General features: G+C 40.8%; 1 protein-coding gene across 2 annotated transcripts in view; it reads left to right on the top strand.

Moving 5' to 3' along the window:
- SKIL (SKI like proto-oncogene) overlaps positions 1 to 13,785 on the top strand; it is a 51,375-nt gene extending 37,590 nt beyond the window's left edge. For both annotated transcript variants that reach the window (XM_069727338.1, XM_069727339.1), the window contains exons 5-7: positions 3,705 to 3,859; positions 5,894 to 6,118; positions 12,745 to 13,785. In XM_069727338.1, the coding sequence (XP_069583439.1) occupies positions 3,705 to 3,859; positions 5,894 to 6,118; positions 12,745 to 12,906 (542 nt within the window). In that variant the 3' untranslated portion in view covers positions 12,907 to 13,785. The remainder of the gene's footprint in view (positions 1 to 3,704; positions 3,860 to 5,893; positions 6,119 to 12,744) is intronic.
- Positions 13,786 to 18,730: the final 4,945 nt, after the last annotated feature.

Raw genomic sequence — 18,730 nt, 5'->3', positions numbered from 1 at the left:
TAGTGCTCGGAGATTGATTTAGTTTTTCTTGCAGCAGCTGAATAATTCACATCTGTTAGCCAGCATAAGTACATGTGGGGATTCCCTAGCAAACAGGCAACCCCCACATGGACTTATGCTGGCTAACAGATGTAAATCATTCAGCTGCAGCAAGAAAAACTAAATCTCCGAGCACTTAAAAATACTCGGAGAACCCCTGAGCATGCTCGAGAAACGAGTATATTCACTCATCACTAACTACAATGTTTGCACTTCACCCTGAAAACACCATCCTCACTGCCAGTGTTAGTTTTCAACCACACATAACGTTTTGATTTTAACTCAAAAAGTCCTACTTTGGTCTCATCTGACCAGAGCACTTTCTTCCTTTTTGGTAGCTGTGTCCCCTACATTTGCTATTTCCAAACTGCAAGGTGGACTTCTTATGGCTTGCTTTCAACATACAACTAACAGTTGTCCTATGGACAGATTATCCCACCTGAACAGTGGATCTCTGCAGCTCCTCCACAGTGACCATGGGCTTCTTGGCTGCTTCTAGTGCTTGCCTTGCTTGGGATGTTAGTTTAGGTGGACGGCCATGTCTTGGTAGAATTGCATTTGAGTTGGGTAGGCTTGCAGTTGTGCCACTCCTTCCATTTTTTTATGAGTGATTGAATAGTGCTCCGTCAGATGTTCAGAGCTTGGGCTATTTTTTTTAATTTTTTTTTATAATCTAACCCTGCTTTACGCTTTTTCACAACTTTATCCTTGACATGTCTGGTGTGCTCCTTTTGATTTCCATAATGTTGTTTGATGAATACTTTTTTAAGGCACTCTACATGGTTGCACCCTACCTCATGTTGCATGGACTGAAATGTATGTGGCACTCTTTAATGGTACACTGTACAGTATAGTGTAGACTGAGCAGACATTGTGTATGCCTTATGAGAAGCGCTTTGTTACAAAATGTAGTGCACTGGAATCCAGGAGATTTACAGTATTTTTTGGAATATAAGACGCACCCAGGTTTTAGAGGTGGACAATGGGGAAAAAAATATTTGAAGCAAAAAATGTGGTAAAATATTTAATAACATGAATAGCATACTATTATATGTAGTGTTATTATATGTAATGGTATGTTATTATGCTGGTAGCTGCGGGTAGAAGATGGTGCTGCGGGAGTCGGGACCAGTGTGGTGTCTGTAAAGTAGTATATGAAGACGCTGCAGGGCGAGTATAAAAATGGGGGCACAGGGCTTATATTTAAAGCACCACTAAAGCACTGAAAAATAACACTGGAGTGCTGCTTTAAGAATAATAACTCCCAGCAAGTCCTGCAGACTAGGCATGCTGGGAGTTATAGTTCACCACAGGAGTGGCAGAGTGTATTTTTATGTGTTGTAATTAATAAACTTTTAATTAATTCTTGTACAGCCTGTGCTCAGTGCAGATCCTGCAGCCAACCATGTTAGAAAACCGAAGGCCTCTCTCTACAGCTGACAGGACCTTGTGGTGAGGTAAAAAAGGGCTGGGGCATCACATGACCGCACAAAGCCCCCCTCCCTTACCTCACCACAGGTCTTGTAAGAGGAAGCTGCATTGTTTGTAGTGCGGTGTCTGCAGGACCTGATGACATCGTGAAGAGGGAGGGCTCTGTGCGGTCATGTGATGCTCCAGCCGGCCCTCTTCATTACGTCACACAGGTCCTATACGGGAGCACTCAGCAGGAGCCCAGGCTGTGCAGTCAGGTATGCGGCGATCCCTCCTGTGGCATCCTGCTCCTGCCCCCTCCTCCACCAAACTGCCCAGCTGCTGCAGGAATCCAGCGCTGATGAAACCATGTGGATCCGCTGTTTAAGTGAAGGAATATTCATTTGCTGCTCCCCGCCCACCTGTCAGTGCCGAGCAGTGGGCGGGGAAGCAGCTAATGAATAATATTCCTTCACTTTAAGCATTAGGACTACGTGGTTTCCCCAGCGCCAGATTCCTGCAGCGGCAACATTTTCCTGACTCCTGCAAGTGCGCGATCCCACTCCGCCACTGCCCCATCCCCACAGGTTACATTCGGACCATAAGACGCACCCCACACTTTCCTCCCAAATTTGGAGGGAAAAAAAGTGTCTCTTATGGTCCGAAAAATACAGTAAATGATGAGCTATGGTTATTTGTATTTTCTTTACATTTTTCTCTATTTTCATGAAACTCGCTATTTTATAATGATCAAGATGAAGTCATTGATTTGGCTGTTGTGTATATGCAGGATGAGGCTCACAAGGACTAACCAAATCACATTTTGCATAATAATTAACCCCTTCCAGGCCTTGCCCTTTTCCATTTTTGCGTTCTTATATATATATATATATATATATATATATATATATATATATATATATGTGTGTGTATGTATATATATATATATATATATATATATATATATATATATATATATATATATATATATATATATATATATATATATATATATATATATATATATAATGTATGTATATGTAATATTTTAAACTTTTTCTTTCTAAACTTTTGCCATGCTTCAATAGCCTCCATGGGAGGCTAGAAGCTGGCACAACTCGATTGGCTCAGCTACATTAGAGCGATGCATAGATCGCTCCTATGTAGCTGAATTACAGGCTTGCTATGAGTGCCGACCACAGGGTGGCGCTCACAGCAAGCCGACATCAACAACCATAGAGGTCTCAAGGACACCTCTGGTTGTTATGCCGAAGCATCGCTGACCCCCGATCATGTGACGGGGTCGGCGATGCGCTCATTTTCGGCCCAATGGTCGGAAGCGGTAGTTAAATGCCGCTGTCAGCATTTGATAGCAGCATTTAACTAGTCAATGGCGGCAGGTGAATCGCGATTCCACCCTCTGCTATTGCGGGCACATGTCAGCTGTTCAAAACAGCTGACATGTCCCGGCTTTGATGCGGGCTCACCGCCGCAGCCCGCATCAAAGCAGGGGTACCGACCTCCGCCGTAATAGTACAGCGGAGGTCAGTAAGGGGTTAAGGTTGAGGGAAGACTTTTAAGTCCATCTAGTTCAACCCATAGCCTAACCGAACATGCCCTAACATGTTGATCCAGAGGAAGGCAAAGAGTAAGCTCCACATTGGGGAAAAAAATTCCTTCCGGACTCCACATACGGCAATCAGACTAGTTCCCTGGATCAACGCCCTATCAAGGAATCTAGTGTATATATCCTGTAACATTATACTTTTCAAGAAAGGCATCCAGTCCCCTCTTAAATTTTAGTAATGGCATCTTTTCGATCAGGTTGTTAAAGGGACTCTGTCACCTGAATTTGGCGGGACAGGTTTTGGGTCATATGGGCGGAGTTTTCGGGTGTTTGATTCACCCTTTCCTTACCCGCTGGCTGCATGCTGGCTGCAATATTGGATTGAAGCTCATTCTCTGTCCTCCATAGTACACGCCTGCACAAAGCAATCTTGCCTTATGCAGGCGTGTACTATGGAGGACAGAGAATGAACTTCAATCCAATATTGCAGCCAGCATGCAGCCAGCGGGTAAGGAAAGGGTGAATCAAACACCCGAAAACCCCGCCCATATGACCCAAAACTGGTCCCGCCAAATTCAGGTGACAGGTTCCCTTTAAGATCAGTCATTTCACATGCCCTGGTGTTTCCATAGCTATCCTCTTTTCTCCAGTTTTATGACCTATTAATCATGTATGCTTCTGTCCGTAGAAGCCAGCAATGAGGAGAAAGACAGTCCAGTCTGTAATAAAGATGATCTATGTGAAGATGACAAGGGTCACATTATGGAAGAAGTTGTGAAGACCTTTCTTAAACAGCAAGAGAAATTAAATTACATTTTACAGAAAAAGCACCAAATCCAGATGGTAAGTACAGGACTATTGTGACTTCAACGCTTGTAATTTTTGATACTGTATGTCTGTGCATACAAGCCTTTTTATTGATAGTTTATATTTTCATGTCCAATAACAGCTGATAATGCATTGATGTATCATCCTGAAAAACAATTGTCTCCATGTGCAAATCATAAAAATATGCTTTTACGAGAAAGATTGCATATCGTGATATGCAAAGCTGAGACGCATGAAAAAAACCTGCATTACACGTCACTGTCACATTTATCAAATGTAAGGGCATAATTAGAGTAAGATACAGTAGGGCCGTACATTCACTTCTGTACGTCAAGCTATTCAGTAATCTTGTTAGAAAATCTCTTTATATGGTTGAATTCAGATATTTGTACGGAGTGCCCGTGAGTCTCGGAACCAAAACTCAACAGCCCCATAAAAGTGTTATGAGGCTGTCAAGCTCTGGTTATGGGAACCATAACCGTACCCAACCTGTGCTCAAACCATGATTCACGGACATCTGAATGAGGACTTAACCCCTTAACGACCGGAGGTATTTTTGTTTTTGCATTTTTGTTTTTTGCTCCCCTTCTTCCCAGAGCCATTTTTGCCATGTTCACAAAATGCTAAAACTGACCTGCCATTATGATTCTCCAAGTCATTACGAGTTTGTAGACACCAAACATTCAAACAAAAAAAAGGGGGCAGTCGACAGCACTTCACTAAGAGGACGCATGTGCTTCCAATCCAAGGAACCCGCTTGGAAAATACAGCAATCAAATGAAAAAAGGAACAGCGTCCAATCCAGGTGAAAGGGTGAAAAAAAAATCTTTAATCCGCCATGATACGTCTTAATCCAACGTTATCCAAAATTATTTCCAATGTTTTGGCCACACTTGGCCCTTTTCAAGGCATTTGTCAATGAAGGGGTCCAAAAGTCCTGCATTATGTCTCCTGTAGATGAGGAACTTCCTCTACCAGGACTTTTGGACTCTTTCACTGACAGAAATACCTTGAAAAGGGCCGAGTGTGGCCAAGACATTGGAAATAATTTTTCTGCTGTTTTCATTTGGGTCTTATTAATAAATTTACTGCATGATTCTCAAAGTTGAGTGCCATAGTATTTTCTCCAGAACTACTACTTATGCTGTTTCCTCCTACCTCATTACAATCCTGTGTCTGGTTGTAAGACAACTGGCTGCAGCAGGAGCCTCCTTCCTTTTCTGACAGCACTAGGACGCAGATTCTGACACACCTCCTTGGTTTAAACCTTTCACCTGAGCAAGCAGATTTCTCCTAGACTGTTTCCGAGAAATGAGAAAATCATTCAAACTGCCAATGGTGAACAGTGCACATACTAGTCCACATTGTGCTTGCATACTTCATGTTCGTATAACTGCAGAGCATTACAGGTACAAGTCCACATAATGCTGAGTGATGGGAAAAGGCAAGGGCACCTCTAAGCTCATGCAGGGGACCTGAAGGTGAGCTTTCTTTTAGTTCAGCAACATTCTCTTTTTTACTCCTAAGTTGAAAATAGCTGGATGTATTTGTATAATATTTGACCCTCCCCCCTCCAGAATAGCGAGCATGTTCCTATTTTACAGTCTTATTTAGATAAATGTAAAACCTTGTGAATGCATTGCTTATCTTGTATTGATCCTGAGTTACAGCTGGTATCATCCTATGGACCTGCAGTCACAATCAAATCAGAAATGTTAAAGTATTTCCTGTTGGCTCAATGTCTTTGTAGGACTTGATCTGGTAAATGGAATTTTGGGAATGGTAATAATTCCACAAGCACTGCACGGTACTCAGATGTAGGGAAAACTGTCCCACTCTGCTGTTTTTCGGCAATAAGCCGCAGAATTATGAATATATCTATGATATGATACAGTATATATGGCCTATATTCACTAAATCTCTCTGCTTTTTGCTTAAATAATTCTTTATTCATAATAGAGAAGGCTTCCAAATGTAGATTTACACTTTTAATGGAAGACTACAGCTTGCGTTGATCTTCAGTCTTAAATGAAGATTTTTCTTTGATAGGAAGTTGAGATGCTGAGTAGCTCGAAAGCTATGAAGGAACTGACAGTGGAGCAGCAGACCTTGCAGAAAGAGTTTGAATATTTGCAGACAGAGCACATGCAGAAGATGGAAGAGTTGTATGACGAGCAGCGAGACCTGGAGGAGAAGCTCAAACAAGTAAAGAAGCAGAAATGTTCCTGTGATTCTAATACAGAGCGGGACAAGGAGACACAGTATGCAAACCAGGTGGGCAGACGTCGCGTAGACTTTCATACATGTTGTTGGCTTGTGTGTGGGGTATTGCAGCCCAGCTGTCTCCACTTCAATGACGTGGAGCTGAAATACCAGACATAACCCATGGTCAGGAGGGGCACAATTTGTGGTAGAAGGCAGACAAGGTTCATCTAATCCCGCCCAAACTTTTTTAAGAACTTGAGAAAGAATCACTTTATGATCATTGTGGTCCAACTTCTTGGTTTTTCCAGTACAGTGATGCTGCTGGCCACCAAGATCTATTTTGGAGATCTTATCTGGCCTCAGCCACTTAAATACTCACTGCAGCTCCCTACATGGTGGGTGGCCAGGGAGGCACAGCACTGTGGCAAAACTATAAAGTGGGTGCAGAGCCCAAGTCAACACTGTGCCCCCATCATTCTCAAGATGTGTTGTTTGAGCCCACAAAGCCATAAAGTGATGGCACATTGCTGAGATATGACATAACAATGGAAATATCCTTATAAAAACTGAATTTTAGGTGTATGGTTTGAGTAAAACATCAATTTAATTTTCCTACCGATTACAAAATTTTGTGTCTTGGTAAATCTAACACTTTTGCAACCAACTAATGATGTGTGAAAATGTTATCCAGGAAGCATTAATACTCGGAGTGAGCGAAAGTAACGGCTGGGGGTGCACTATTTGTGGTGATGACATTGTCCTTAATGCAGATGGGGAAATATTTTGCCAATAGATGTTTCTTTATGCAGTCATTGAGTACTAGTGATACTTTATACCAGGATTGTTCCCCTAGTATTAGTTGTGTTTAGGTGTATGCGTGTGCCATTTTGCTTTTCACAGACAATGATTTCAGCACTAGTCCTTTGCTTCAAGCCCTGTTAAGTCTACGGCCCTGATTCATCAAGAACGGCCATGTATCCTGCTGCTCTTGATGAGGGGTCATGGCAGAGTCAGACGCTCCTAATTCATGAAGACGTGCAACTTTTCAAAGCTTTTATGCAAGTTTTTTTTGTCATAAAAGCTTTGATGGATCGAGCCTATTGGGTCAACAGGAAATGCTTGGTGATTTCTGCTCTGCAGCCTGTATTGAAGTCAAGTGCTGTATCCCTAACTCGGGAGAGATCGATGATCGAGCAAAACGTTCGGTTGTTGGGTGCAATGATTTTTATTTATCCCTGTACATAGAACTATCAAAGTGGCTAAACGACCTACAATTGGCCGTATAAAAGATGATTTGCAATCATTTAATTGCCTCTTCTTCTGTACTCCTAGGACCTAGAATATCATGTTATCAGCAGCACATCTCATGTTTACACGAAATAACGTGCTGCCAATAATCATTTTATTTCTACCACTTAACCTCTTACCAACATATGATGTGCTGGCTCCCTTCCTGGCTTTGATGCAGGGCCGCACTCCAAGCCCCAATCTTTCCTTGCACTTGATGTCTGATTTACTCAGCTATCATGTACCTCTAACATCCATGACGCGAGCAACGCTCTGCCAGCAGCTGTTAACCTGTTAAATCCTTTCAAATTCTTGACAGCAGCACGTAACACGTGCAAGCAGGGGGGCGAGTCGTTCCACGCTCCCATTGGCACGCCAGTTACTTGATCATGGGGCGCTGATAGTTGTCATGACAGTCGGGGGTCTGCTGAAGAACGGCGTGGCTGGCTTTCATACGAGATCGTGATTATCACTGTACATAGCCATGCTGATGCACTGCTATGTATAGCGCAAGCGATGAGACAATCGCAGCTTCAAGTCCCCTAAGGGGACTATTAAATACAGTAAAAAGTAAGAAACAATTTTTAAAGATATGAAAAAATATGTACAAAAAAGTAAAATCACACCCATTTTGCTGCAATAAAAAAATACACACATTTTGTATTTCTGCATTTGCAAAAGTCTGATCTATCAAAGTATAAAAAAAATAATCTAACTTGGAAGTGGCGTAATGGGAAAAAGAGATTGAAACTCCGGAATTACTTTTTTTGGCCACCGCAACATTGCAATAAAATGCTATAAGTAGCGATCAAAACATTGTATCTACCCCAAAACAGTATCAGTAAAACATCCGCTCAGGGCACAAAAAAAAAACCATCACATAGCGCCATATCCCCAAAAAATGGTGGCAAAAGAAGAATTTTTTTTTTTCTTTTACAAATTTCTGATATTTTTTTCACCGCATAAATAAAAAAACAAAAACCTATACATGTCTGGTATCTTCATACTCGTATTTTTTTCAACTTTTTTGCAATTTCAACTTACTTGGAATTTTTCTGCTGCTTTCCAGTGCATCACATGTAAAATGAATTGTGTCATTCAGAAGTACAACTTATCATGTGAAAAGCAAGCCTTCATATCGCTATATTGTCAGAAAAAAAACAAAGTTATAACTCTAGGAAGGAGGGGAGGAAAAAACGGAAAATGGCCGGTGCGTGAAGGGGTTTAGGGTTTTCCCAATGACAAAGTACATTTTAATTAATAGATATTGGAATAAAAATAAATTCCACAATTGGATGTTTAACCCCTTAACATCCAATGACTGATATATCCAAAATTGGATGCCTCCCCCTGTCTGGTGCGGGCGGGGGCGATAAGCCCGCACCTTTTATGGCACGTGACTGCTGATTTGATCAGCTGTCATGTGCCCTTAACAGCCATGGGTGGAATTGCGATCTACCTGCGGCTATTAGCATGTTAAATGCCAATGTCAAACTCTGACAGCGGCATTTAACATGCACGTGCAGAAAGTGCGTCATTAAACCCAACCATCGGCGCCTGTGTCACTTACCGAGAGTTGTTGATGGGTTGGCATGGCAACCCGGGCTCTGCTAGAGACCCCTGTGGTTGATATAACCCGATTGTTATGAGCAGCGGTCAGCGCTCATCGCAAGTGAGCATTTCTGCTGCATAGAGCAGGGCTGTATCCCTGCTCTATGTGGCACAAGCAATCGGATGATCGGAGCTTCTAGTCTCCCATGAAGACTATTGAAGCAAGTAAAAGGTAAAAAAAAAAGTTTTAAAAAATATAAAAGTTCAAATCACCCCCCTTTCGCCCCATTCAAAATAAAAAAAAAAAATCAAATATACACATATTTGGTATCACCGCATTTAGAATCGCCCAATTTATCAATATATAAAAGTAATCCAACTGGTAAACGGCGTAGCGAAAAGAAAAATCAAAATGCCAGAATTATGTTTTTTTTGGTCACTGCAGCATTGCAATAGAATGCAATAACGGGCGATCAAAAATTGCATCTACACCAAAATGGTATCAATAAAAACATCAGCTCGGCGCACAAAAAATAAGCCCTCACCCGGCCTCAGATCCCGAAAAATGGAGACGCCACGGTTATGTGCACACATTGCGGATTTTGCTGTGGATCAGCAGTGGATTTGACGCTGCGGATGTGCAGCTGTTTTCCATGCGTTGTATAGTACCATGTAAACGTATGGAAAACAAAATCCACAGTGCACATGCTGCGGAAAATACCACACGGAAACGCAGTGTTGTATTTTCCGCAGCATGTCAATTCTTTGTGCGGATTCCGCAGCGGTTTACACCTGCTCCTCAATAGGAATCCGCAGGTGTAAAACCACAGGTGGAATCCGCACAAAAAACGTGGGTATTCCGCAGTGCGGTTTACCTGTGGATTTTGCAAAAACAGTTCAGAAAAATCCGCAAACCAATCCGCAACGTGTGCACATTTACAAACTTTGGATTTTTTTTTCACCACTTAAATAAAAAAGAACCTAGACATGCTTGGTCTCTGAACGCGTAATGAATGACCTGGAGAATCATAAAGGCAGGTCAGTTTTTGCATTTATTAAACGTGGTAAAAAAAATCCCAAAAAAACAATTGGGGAATTATACTTTTTTTGCAATTTCACCGTATATGGAATTTTTTTTCCTGTTTTCCAGTACATGATATGGTAAAATCAATGGTGCCATTCAAAAGTACAACTCGTCATGCAAAAAAATAAGCCCTCACGTGACCATATTGACGGAAAAATAAAAAGTTATGGCCGTGGGAAGAAGGGGATCAAAAAATGGAAACACAAAAACAAAAATACCCCTGGTCCCTGCCCCTGCTGTGTCTGACCTTACAGGAACATGGTCTGATAATACCACAGCTCCTGGGCAGGGGAAGATGCAAGATAGAGTATACAGACATTACAGCAGGGGGTTGCAGTTGATTTTTTTTCTGAGAGGTAAAATAAGTTTTTAACCCCTTACCGGCATTGGACATACCAGAACCTCTTATTTTGCAGTGAATTCCTGACATTGGATGTACTAGTACGTCCTGGCAATCATGTGGGTACTGGAGCATTGCCTGCACCATCGCTGCCGGGAGCTCCGCTTAGTGATGGCTGACACCCGACTATGATCAATAGAAGCCACAGCATTTAGAAGGCTAGAAGAGGAAGGGGGGCTCCCTCTCCCATCCGGTCGGCATAATTTTGGAGGGTCCGATGGTTATCATGACAGCAAGAGGTCAAATGACTCCTGATCTGTCAGCTATGGTGGCTTGTTAGACCAGGAGCATGGTGTAACATGCGGTTCTGTCAATGTAATACTGACATGTATATTGTATTGCAGTGCTGTGGTGCATTGGAATGCATTATACCAGTGATCGGAGTACTAAAAGTTAAAATTCCTATAGAGGGACTAAGTATTAAAAAAACAAAAATTTAAACAATTGTAAAAACATTTTTTAAAAATCACAAAATGAAGACCAAAAAAAAAATGTAAAAAATGAAGTACACACATTTGGTACTGTCGTGTCCAAAATGGTCTAATCTATAAAACTGTCACACTAGTTAATTCCCTGCAGTGAACACCGTAAAAAAATAAATAAAATAGGTGGCAAAAAAATGCTTTTTCATCATACCACCGAAGAATAAGTGGAATAACACTAGATCAAAAAGTCGAATATAGTATCTCTGAAAAGCCTTCTTTTCCAAGCCGCCAAATGGCTTTGTCAGAGGAGAAATGCAAAAACAATTTTGTAATACTTGCGGCAAACGTGTGGCATGTGTGTGCTGCATCAGTAGCACAAGGACGGGCACCAGGGAAGAAGCGTTACAGTAAGTGCTGTTCCCCAGCGCCAGCTGCGGAACACGGCTCTCATTATAGTTTTTTCATCACCATATGTTGAGAGCTACAATTTTTACATGTTTTGGCCCGCACAGTCATGTGAGGTCTTGTTTTTTGCGGGACGAGTTGATGTTTTTATTGGTACCATTTTCGGGCACGTGACATTTTTTGATCGCTTTTTATTTTGATTTTTGTTACGCAGAATGAACAAAAAACAGCAATTCATGAATTTCTTTTGGGGGGCGTTTATACTGTTCCGCATGTGGTAAAATTGATAAAGCAGTTTTATTTTTCGGGTTAGTAAGATTACAACGATACCTCATTTATATCATTTTTTTTTAGGTCTTGGCACTTTTATACAATAAATGCTATTTTATATAAAATGATATTATTTTTGCATGACTTTATTTTTCTGCTGATGATGCTGTATGGCAGCTTGTGTATTGCAGGACAAGATGACATTTTCAGCGGTACCATGTTTATATTTGTTTTTTGATCGCGTGATATTCCACTTTTTGTTTGTCGGTATGATGATAAAGCATTGTTTGCCTTGTTTTTTTTTTTATGGTGTTCACTAAAGGGGTTAACTAGTGGGACATTTTTATAGGGCGGGTCATTACGGACGCTGGGATATGTGTACTTTTTATTGTTTAGATTTTTTTTGTTTCATTCAAAGTGTCTATGAACTCGTAATGACCTGGAGAATCGTAATGGCAGGTCTGTTTTAGCATTTAGTGAACATGGTAAAAAAAAAATAACCCCAAGAAACAAGTGTGGGGCACTTTTATTGCAATTTCACCGCGCTTGGAATTTTTTCCCCGTTTTCCAGTACACGATATGTTAAAACCAATGGTATTGTTCAAAAGTACAACTCATCCCGCAAAAAATAAGCCCTCACATTGCTATAACATAAAGAAAAGTTATGGCTCTGGGAAGAAGGGTAGCAAAAAAATGAAAATGCAAAAACAAAAATGCCTCAGGTCATTAAGGGATTAACTGCCTGGATTGGTTCAACTAAAGGACCGTAGCTTGTGTCTTCTGGAATAGAGACACTTTGAAATTGAACATGGTTAATAGTGATGAGCGAGCGTGCTACGGACATAGCGTTATCGGAGCATGCTCAGGTGTTAGCTGAGTATCGTGGGTGCCCGATTAATATGTTTGAGTCCCTGTGGCTGCATGATTCACGGTTGCCTAACAAACTGGCAACAATCCCTGCATGTGTTGTGGCTGTCTATGAGCCGCGAATCATACAGTAATATTTGAACATATTACTCCAGCACCCACGATGCTCAGATAACGCTAGATCCAAGCACGCTCGCTAGTCACTAATGGTTAACCCTGTATTCCTGCGACCCGTACTGACAGCGACATGCCAGGTGACCGCTCCACCTATTAGAACGCCATCTTTTCCTGCTAAGAAAGTTGGTTTGATTGACATTGAAGAATTGAATAGAATGGCTGCTATTGTTTCCTTTAACATTAATAATGATATATGATTATTGTTGTGTTATGTTTCTATTTTCCTTAGTTGTCAGAACTACGGCAAAGGTTGGACCAGGCGGAAGCTGACCGCAGTGAACTACAGGATGACCTGAGGAGAGAGCGGGAAGCCAGGGAGAAGTTGGAGTTGATGATAAAGGAGCTGAAGCTTCAGATACTGAAGTCAGCTAAGAACGTTAATAGGGACTAAGAAGATGCAGCCATGGTCAAGCCATTATACACAGAACAGGGTTTCTATGGTGGCTTGGACTGAACTTTCAGCAGACTAATGTGCTGCAGGCATGGGGAGGGAAGTATGAAGAGCTGGATTAAACACGCGTAACTTGGAGATAACATCACTGCTGGGATATCAGCCAGCCTTACAAGTACTTGTCCAGCTAAGGTTTTCCCACCAGCTTGGACCTCTGTAAAATGCAGTAAACTTTACATCAAGTGGGTCCCAGAAGTCCCTGGTAAGACTCGTCAGAGCCCAATTGTGGCCACGGCTCATTTTGTGTTTTTTGGAGAGATTTCTGATCTCCATATTCTCCAGCATTGCATCATACCTGCACTTTGTCTCCATATGTGTGGCAGCTGCTGGACGTCTACTAGGTTATCCGTACAAAATGCTGCTACTTGTTTTATCTTGGACCGTGTTTCTGGATGTTATCAGAAATGTTCTCCTTTATTGAGTCTTGTCATAACCACGTCCAGCCCTCTGGGGGGTGTACATTGATGGTAACCTAAGAAGTCATTGTATTTCACCATCAGTAAAATTCTTCTATGCATTCATTGACATTCAGTGATCATTTTCCAGCATTCATACTGTTAAATGTCGCTCTCTTGAATCCTTGATAAGCTACAACTTCTATCACCCACAAATTTACTTTTTGAGATTTCAGCACCCAAATGTGACTGGGTGCGGCACCCATGCAATAGATTAGACTTTCTTCATGTTGTAGTTAATCCTTTTCAACTGGATTTTCTTTCTGTATGACTTTCTGTCCTTTATTTTCAGGATTATGGAGTGTGTAACCTGCGAGATGCTCTTCTGTACTTTTTACATCCATAAAGTTTATAAGGAAAGTTATTAGCTCATTATTATTCTCCTCTAGAATAAGCAATATTATTATTACCCTTTTTATATCATAAATAGTAATGAGCTGAACAAGAAAAAATACTTGGCGAAATGTCTATATACTTAATGATAGTTGGCCTCAGGTATCAAATCATGGTCAGCGCAAAAGAGGGCTTACAGCAAGGCAACGCAAGTTCATGCTCCCGGCACAGATTGGTTTCTCTGGCTAAAAAAGACAATTTTTTTTCTTTGGAGGCTATCTTGATTCGATGAGGCTTCTTTCTTCTCAATTCTCTGGTATAGACAATGTACTATGGCTGTTATGGTGGTATAATAGTATTTCTACGTATTATGTCTAGATACATTTCTAAAGTCTTAGAGCCCCATTCACATTAATGTTGTGCACACCCACCGATATTGGTGGGCTCGGCCACAAGAGTCTAATGTGTATGGGGTTTCTTGACTCTTCCTCCAACAGGTGGTTGAGGGGGATAAGGATCCAGCGTGTCCTATTTCAGACCAGCATTCCTTTTGTTCCCTTGAAGGGAATCTGCTGTCAGTGGAGTCTGACGGCGCCTTTCTCGCAGAGCACACAGAAGTGATTGGATGAGTGAGCGTATGGTTGAGTTGGGAAGGGTAGCTGCCAGCTTGGCTATTGTTCAGCCAACAGCTATCTATTCTGTATGGGACCCCTAATTACCTAGGTCTATCTTTTGTCATGCACGATATTCAATGACTTGTCATTTTTGACCAATATGAGATGCAGAAAATTTGTGATCCCATAATTTATATTCATGCAAAGGGGCTTGATATTTCTAAATTGCCAACTTTCATTCACTTTTATTTATGCCGTTAAAGGGAATCTATCAGAAAGTTTTTGCTTCCTCATCTGAGCGCTGTATATTATAGGTAAAGAGAAGCTGAATCCAACAATGTATCACTTAGATTACTGGGTACAGCAGTTGTGACCCAATCACAGCTTTTAGGTGTAGAGTGAAGCAGAGCCGAGAAAGCTAACCCCGCCCACACCAGGCTCTCTGTATTCAAAATCCATAGACAGTGAGCTGCTTATCACTGGAGGGGGCAGTGCCAGACTATTCTGGCAATGTTGATCTATTGATGTTAAATACTTGACAGTTAGTAAACAATAGCACACAGACTAATAAGTGACACATCCCTGAACACTGTGTTTCAGCCTCTATCTTCAGATTACATAGTAAATACCTGCCGAGAGATTGCCTTTTAAGGCAGAGTCTTTAGAGAATAAGCTCCTAGGCAAATTTCTCAATGTAGTGGCTCATATTTTTTTGTTTGTTTTTATTTAAAAAAAAGTTGCAAGGTTCACTGTAGTAGTTTCTAGTACCTATGTTTTTTTTTTTGTAAAATGGGCCCGAGATCTTTACCAGCTCAGACCTGTGCTACATTCATTCAGTGCCGGTATCAGCAGTTGACAGGATTGAGCAAATGTCACAACTACATCAGTCTGCTCATAGTGGCTCCCGTTTTGTAAGATATATGTTGCATAGCTGAGACTGGAGCTGGCCATACACATGAGCGCTGAGCAGTCGGCAAAGCATTCACCTGTTCTTAATGTAGAGAGTAGGGAAATCTGCTGTCAGATTCCTCCGGTTGCACCTTGTCTTCCCTGATGAGAAAAGGGTCAAAGCCTTCCCTCAACATCATGTGTCAGGGGGATGTCACCAGGCCCCATACACGTCAGATGGCCTTCTCAAGCCACACTTAAGCCGTTATGATACCATGTATAAAGGCAGGATTGAATGGGGTCTTGGTTGTCATGGGCAGACTCAAAAAATGTTTTCCATTCTTGAAAAATATCTGTTGCACGTCACCAGTGAACCCATTATCTGTACTTTTTTCTTGTATAAGTCATTTCTAAATGTGAGCTTGTGTGTCAGAGAATGTAGGCTGTCGGGTCACTTGCTGCTACAAGGCACCATAAATGTTAAAGGAAATGTAAAAATAACGCTGTTAACCTGAAGATGTGGGATTAATCTCCAGGTCAATAGCGTTCTGAAGCTACCGGAAGGAAATTAACTTTATTCCTACAGTCAGGCTTTCAGTCATAGAGGCATGGCCATCATGGCTTCAGTCACCGCTCAACGCATAGTGGGCAGCGGCTGTAACCACACCATGGCACTGACTGACAGGCGGCTGTATACTGATGTACTGCTGAGCCGGATGTCAGTCAGAGGGGTGGCTACAATCACAGCTCACTATGCATTGAGCGGTGACTGAAGCCGCTCTGTCCGTCTCTCAATGACTGAAAGCCCGAGGCTGACTCTAGGAATAAAGTTATCTTCATAGGCATCTTCAAACCACTATTAACCTACACATTAACCCCATATCTGTACGTGAATAGCGTTTTTTACATGACAGGTTCCCTTTAATGAAGCATATGATCTGGCAATGACTGATTTCTCTGAGCAAAACTAAAGAATCCTTCACATGTACAAAAATAGGTATATATTTTACTGGATAGGAATCTATGTTGGTACAATTGTTTATACTATGTTTTTTATTACATTTCTGTTCAGAACTCTATCTAGTAACACCTAAACATCATCGCTTACCTTCATGGTCTGTAGCCAAGGCATCGTGTTCAACCCACCCACAGGCTCGCAGTCCATTGTGGCTGGATGTCATGATCACTTTAAGGACTGCAGGCAGATTGTCCAACGACTGGGACATCATTTCAGCTTTAGGAGTGTGACACGCCAAAGTGTCACATCGCCACTTTGGATTTAACTTTTGATATTCAGACTCGCTCCTTATGTTTGACCACATTGGACTGCTGCACAAATCCACAATGAAATCCGCTGCAGCAAACACTGCCACAAATCAGGCCTTTTTTGTTGTGGATTTCATTGTGGAAGTGCTGTGGATTTTCAGCATTGTTAACCCTTTATTTAGATGGTACTGTAATGTGCTGGGTGCAGTTCTGCTGTGGAAATCGTCAGCATATTCTGTACATGTGAACATACCTTAATGGTGCATGGTACGACTGCTGCAAAACTGGTTTGCCAACCTGTGCAGAACAGTCTTGTGGTACAGAATGGTTGGTGATACAATCCCATTCCCATGGCATTGTTATGGTTTTGTATTGTATAGAGCGGAGATAGTGCTGACATATGTCCATAGTCCAATACCCTAACTCACTCTTCAGTAGTCTCGAAGGAAAAATCTAATCTATTTGATCTCTAAAAAAGAATTTCTAAACTAAGTAGGTCACACTTCACTAATTTTTTTATTTTTTTAAATGTCCGGTCCATGCTCATATTTATTGCTATTCTGTAATAATACTCTATATATTCTATTATATAATTTTTTTTAATTGCAAATAGGATTTTTATTTTGTTTTTCTATTTATTACTGTATGTTTGTGTAAATACATAATTATTTAATGTCAAAAATTTTTGGGCATATGAAATGATATAAATTCCTGATCTTGTTTTCTACAGATTCTGAGTGATAGAGGTGCCATTTTATTTTGTGTTAGTGACTTTTCTTCTTTACCTGTATATATTGTAAAGATTTTGCTGAATCAACATCACCTTGCTCTGAAAGCTTCACAGAACATACATTGATTGCTTATGTATGTAGTCCTCTAAAGCCACCTGTAAAGACGATATATTCTGTATTGTCACGTGGTGTATTTGATACAGCATGCTTTTTTGTATACTTGTGTAAAGTGTTTTGCTTTTGATACTGATGCACAATTCTTAATACGTTGAATTTTTCTTTAAATAAGACTTAAAAATTGATATAAAACATTGATTTGTCAAGCCCAGCTTATAAAGAGGCTTAAAATATCTTTTTTTTTTTTTCTTAATTTTTAAGCAGGTGTATAGGCTGGAAAAGGAAGCATCATTCATTTTGATACTGGTAATTCCTGTAAGAATTATGTAATTGTAAAATATGCGATAAATTCTGCAAACATGCCAAGTTTTGTGAATAATTGGGATTTTGTGTTTTAAAAACAAAAAAGACAATAGCAATCATTAATATATTAGACCTTTTTTGAGGTCCAGGTCACCATGTTTATTAGTTATGTGAGCTTTAATTTAAAATCTCATAGCAATAGATATTACATATTTGCAACATTGGCATAATTAATCCTTACCCAGGTCCCTATTGGAGTAAGAATAAAATAAGTGTCCAAAAGCCCTCAACTATATGTTTAAGCTTTGCCGTTAAGGCACATAGAATATGTAATACTTCTCCACTAATGATGGGGGCAATAAAACACTGCAGTGAGTGCAGTACATGAAGACTTATTACTCAGGAAAGCGGTAGTTAAATGTTTTAGGGTGTCCTACTAAATGTCCACTTAACACTTGAAATGTTGCTGCACATTTTGACATTTTTGATCCCCAACAAGTTTTAATATCAATTCATTAAAAATGGTTCACATATGTCGTAGAATTTTTTTTTTTTAAATCACCCCCCCCCCCCCTCCCAAAAAAAAACGGTATTAACATGCGAGACTCGGCCGTATTTCTCGCATGTGTGATCCCGGCCTTAATGCTTCACAAAGTCCCTGTGTAGCCCTGGTCTTACTCCTTAAGCAGAACATTCCCGCAGCTTTGCATCAAATGACTTCTTTATAACCTTCATCTTTATCTATAAGGCCGTGTGCCCACAATGAGTTTTTGGTGAGTTTTTGACTCGGCATGTTTTCGTTGAGTCAAAATGCAACGTCTCACAGTTCCAGCAAAGTGGATGGCATTTGTAAAAATCTCATGGCCACTGGACTTTTCTTTTTAATCAGCGTAACTTGACCTGCGTGTTTAAAATCCACCTGTCCTTTTCTCTTGTGGGTACACAGATTTTTCCCATAGACTTGCATTAGATGCAGAAAATCCGCAAGGTAAAAAACGCCCATGCGTTTTCAGTACATTTCCGTACATGACTATATTAATAAAGTTTTGTCAAAGTC

This window comes from Ranitomeya imitator, chromosome 5 (assembly GCF_032444005.1).
Source record: "Ranitomeya imitator isolate aRanImi1 chromosome 5, aRanImi1.pri, whole genome shotgun sequence".
Taxonomy (NCBI): Eukaryota; Metazoa; Chordata; class Amphibia; order Anura; family Dendrobatidae; genus Ranitomeya; species Ranitomeya imitator.
Note: the sequence above shows the minus strand (reverse complement) of the source record. Positions and strands in the feature narration are given on the sequence as shown.